The sequence below is a fragment of the Pyrus communis genome, chromosome 3 (assembly GCF_041283825.1).
Source record: "Pyrus communis isolate YQ-2024b chromosome 3, ASM4128382v1, whole genome shotgun sequence".
In the NCBI taxonomy this organism is placed as follows: domain Eukaryota; kingdom Viridiplantae; phylum Streptophyta; class Magnoliopsida; order Rosales; family Rosaceae; genus Pyrus; species Pyrus communis.
In genome coordinates this window covers 8,085,654-8,089,198 of record NC_142567.1, presented here as the reverse complement: position 1 = coordinate 8,089,198, position 3,545 = coordinate 8,085,654, and the positions used below count along the sequence as shown (strand labels likewise).

The following is a 3,545-nucleotide window of genomic DNA, read 5'->3' as shown; positions in this document are numbered from 1 at the left end:
ATCATCTTCTGACCTGAGGCAGCGAAAAATTGATTTAGAATACCCAAAATTCTTCTAGCAGCTTTAGTAGAGGCTTTACTGAAAATCAAGCAATCATCGGCAAAAACAAATTAGAAATTCTAAACACCATGGGGAGAAGATAAGATACCAACATGATTTTTAGCTATTGAAGCCAAGTTATTAAGCTGCTTAATAAAAGGCTCCACGCATAAAATGAAGATAAACGGTGAGAGGAAATCACCCTGTTTAATACCCTTTGAAGGGTAGAAAAACATTTTTCCTCACCATTAGTTAAATCAAGAGAAAGAAGCAGAAATAATACACTCCATAATCAAATCAATCCATCTAGCACTAAATCAAATTTAGAAAGAATTGATTTAATATAGTTACAATCTAATAGATCATAAGCTTTTTCCAAATCAAATTTCACCGACATTGATCTGATCCTTCCTTTCTTTGATTTGGACTGAGTGAACAACTCATGAGCAATAAAGAATATTTTCGTGTATACAGACTTCCCAAGGGCAATGCTCATTGATCAATCCTTTAAAATTGGTTTCAATCTGCTAACAATGATTTTTGTAATTATTTTATAACTAACATTACATAAGTTAATAGTTCTAAATTGATCAACAATTTCAGAGTAAAATCCACCTTGGATATCAAAGCAATATTGGTATGATTAATAAGTTTGAAGCTGTAACCATGCAAAAAGAAATATTTCACTAGATTCACAATGGAATCCTTAACATGAGTCTAGCATTTTGTATAATACAATTGCATGTAAAGTGTAAACCATAGCTTTTAGGCCTCCTTTATTAACAAATACAAGGGGCAATAATACTAGTGAATCAGTTAAGCTTCCCAGATGAATGCTAGAAGCACTTAAGTTCATATTTCCTCAAGTTCATATTTCCACAGTCTTGAACAATTTTGTGGCCCAGAATTTGATTTAATTAAAGCAACAAATAAATTCTCAAATAATACAGGAACTAAAAATCAGGGTTAATTAAGTGGATCTCCAGAACTCCAATGTCTAGCCTTCTCAAATCCATTGACACAATTTTCAAAATCCGCAATGGTCTGATCAATCTCTTCTTGACTGTTCATCACAAAGGGTCCAAATTGCGTAATAGGCTCCCCCAGTGGCTCACCACCAACTAAGATAAATCTTAGGGTTTTGGATGACTTGTTCCATGTCTCCAGGCCATCCCCAGAAATTCCAAGAAGAAGAAGGTGGTGGGCTGTCACAGGCAAAGATTGTGGACTTCCAAAAGTACCCTCCCCCTCCAACACGTAGACAAATGCATTCCAGGATGTTGGTATTGGTTGTTGCAAGTGAGCTCCTGGTTTCAGGGTGAAGTCCAAGTACATGGTTGGGGTCCTTGTGTAAATTGATGACTTTGTTCCCAAGGCTTCTCCAGCTATTACCCTAACTGTGATCCCATCTTTTGAAGCCTCTGCAATGTCTTTGCTCAGTATTTCTTGGTACTTTGGCTCAATCCTGTGTTAATTTACCCAAATTATTTCTTGATTAAACAATAAATAATGTTATTCAGACTTCATTTATTGACCACCATAAAAATCATTGTGACATAAAACCAACCATAATAAAAGTCTCAACTCTTATTATCTGTCAAAGCTTATTCAATATTCCTAAGTACCGTGGAATACGAGTCAAAAGGCCCATAGTTTCACAGTATCTATAAAGCACTTTTAAAAAAGGATAATCCTATGATGACCAATCATAGGAATATTGCACATGCTTGTTTAAATAGTTGAACCGCATGACTATCAATCTCCTTGAGAATATCCTATATCTATGTGTATAATGTTCTCTTACGATACTTATATTATCAAACTATGTTTATGTTGCATCTGAACTCATTTTTACGTAAATTCACTTAAAAAATTATTTATAAGTTCAGTGTGTAACATAATCATCATCTTATGTTGCAAGACTATATGCTATGAAATTAGTATGATGCCTAAAATGCATGACGCTTAGATGACGTCAAGTATATGTCACGCAGCCAACCCATTTACAAGTTTTGAATGCATGGTCAATGTGTCTAAATGAATTGATAATTAAGGTAGGGATGCATACATTTTTTGCGAGGAGGAGAGGTTTATCCATAATTGTAAACCCTTTTGGGTTCCCTGGGCGGCAGGCATTTCTGAGTGAAGGATACCTCTTCCTGCGGTCATCCATTGCAAGTCACCAGCTCCTATTGTCCCTTTGTGCCCTTCAAAATCTTCATGTGTCACAGCTCCCTAATCACCCCAAAACACATGAAATTGCGGTTAAATAAGGTAATTAATTAAGTTCACCCGTTAATTATCAAAACAATAGCTAGTTATTTCACTGATTAAATTTATTCAGATGAGAGGGACTTTTTTAATAAAGTTAGTTCTGGGATAAATTATAAGAAATGGGTTAGCTAGAAATGTAAATGATACCGCTCTCCAGCAAATAAAAAATGATTATAAATGGTTTCTATACCTGCAACATGTAGGTCACTGTCTCAAATCCTCTGTGTGGATGATCCGGAAAACCAGCAGGAGCAGTAACTGCAATTGCAACAGCAATATTAGAAAATAATAACAACTTTCTTTTGCAGAACGATATTGGGGATGGCTAGGCAAAGCCTATTAAGTATCAAACTCGTCATTCATGATAATTGAATCTGAAACATCCTACTAACTAGTGGAAATGAATTCCTGCATTCAATAAAGAAACATAATAAAGGAAAGAGAACCCACCTGAGAACTCATCCAAAACAAGGAAAGGATCAAAGTATTTCAGCTCGAACCTGCAAAAAACACAACCACCCATTGACTCAGCCATCTCAAATATCTCAGCATTCCATTCATGTTAGTTAAAAAACAGGCAGAAATGTTCGATCTGGCTTTACAACTCAGTGATCAATATATTACGTACCTCCCTATGCTCCTTCTAACAATGGCTCCAACTCCTTCATGCTGAGGCCTGGCCAAGAAGTTCCTCACCACAAGACGAGGTTTTTTCAGGACACTTGAAATATCATTCTCAGGCATATTTTATCAGTCTTTAAAAGGTTGGCTTGAAATTTGAAAGCTTCTCTGCCAAATAATGTGAGAAAAATGAAGATATTTGCAGATATATATATATATATATATAGTAATCTGAGAGAGAGAGAGAGAGAGAGAGAGAGAGAGAGAGAGAGAGAGAGAGAGAGAGAGAGAGGGAAGAGTTGGTGTAATTTTTGAAGGTCAAAGTGAATTTTGATTGGCTGCCAATAAGGCCACAACTTTGCTTGAGCTCCAGGGACTACATGATACACCTCTCCATATGTATGACGTCTGCAGGACGTTGTGGTGATGTGGGGGTAGTATTGAGGTTTTGGGAACCTTAATAGCTGTTTTACACGAGTGCCACGCCTCATGATATGGTCAAACGTCAATGCCACTATTTTAGGGTTTGATGGAAAAAGAAAGAAAAGGCTAATGGCTTATGGGGTCCCTGGGTCATGCTTATGCATGCGTTGGATAGTTGGATATGTTGT

At 36.4% G+C, this 3,545-nt stretch overlaps 1 protein-coding gene across 1 annotated transcript; it reads right to left on the bottom strand.

The window, feature by feature from the left end:
* Positions 1-784: 784 nt before the first annotated feature.
* LOC137716357 (pirin-like protein) lies at positions 785-3,135 on the bottom strand. The gene is made up of 5 exons (XM_068455798.2): positions 2,942-3,135; positions 2,764-2,813; positions 2,504-2,571; positions 2,108-2,274; positions 785-1,504 (listed from the first exon to the last, which is right to left on the bottom strand). The coding sequence occupies exons 1-5, from the start codon at positions 3,055-3,057 to the stop codon at positions 1,006-1,008; spliced, it is 900 nt and encodes a 299-aa protein (XP_068311899.2). The 5' UTR covers positions 3,058-3,135; the 3' UTR covers positions 785-1,005.
* Positions 3,136-3,545: the final 410 nt, after the last annotated feature.

Coding starts and splice junctions, on each gene's coding strand:
- LOC137716357 (XM_068455798.2), bottom strand. CDS start 3,057: ATGCCTGAGAATGATATTTCAAGTGTCCTGAAAAAACCTCGTCTTGTG. Junction 2,814..2,941: donor GTTAGAAGGAGCATAGGGAG/GTACGTAATATA, acceptor TGTTTTTTGCAG/GTTCGAGCTGAAATACTTTG. Junction 2,275..2,503: donor CAGTGACCTACATGTTGCAG/GTATAGAAACCA, acceptor TGGGGTGATTAG/GGAGCTGTGACACATGAAGA.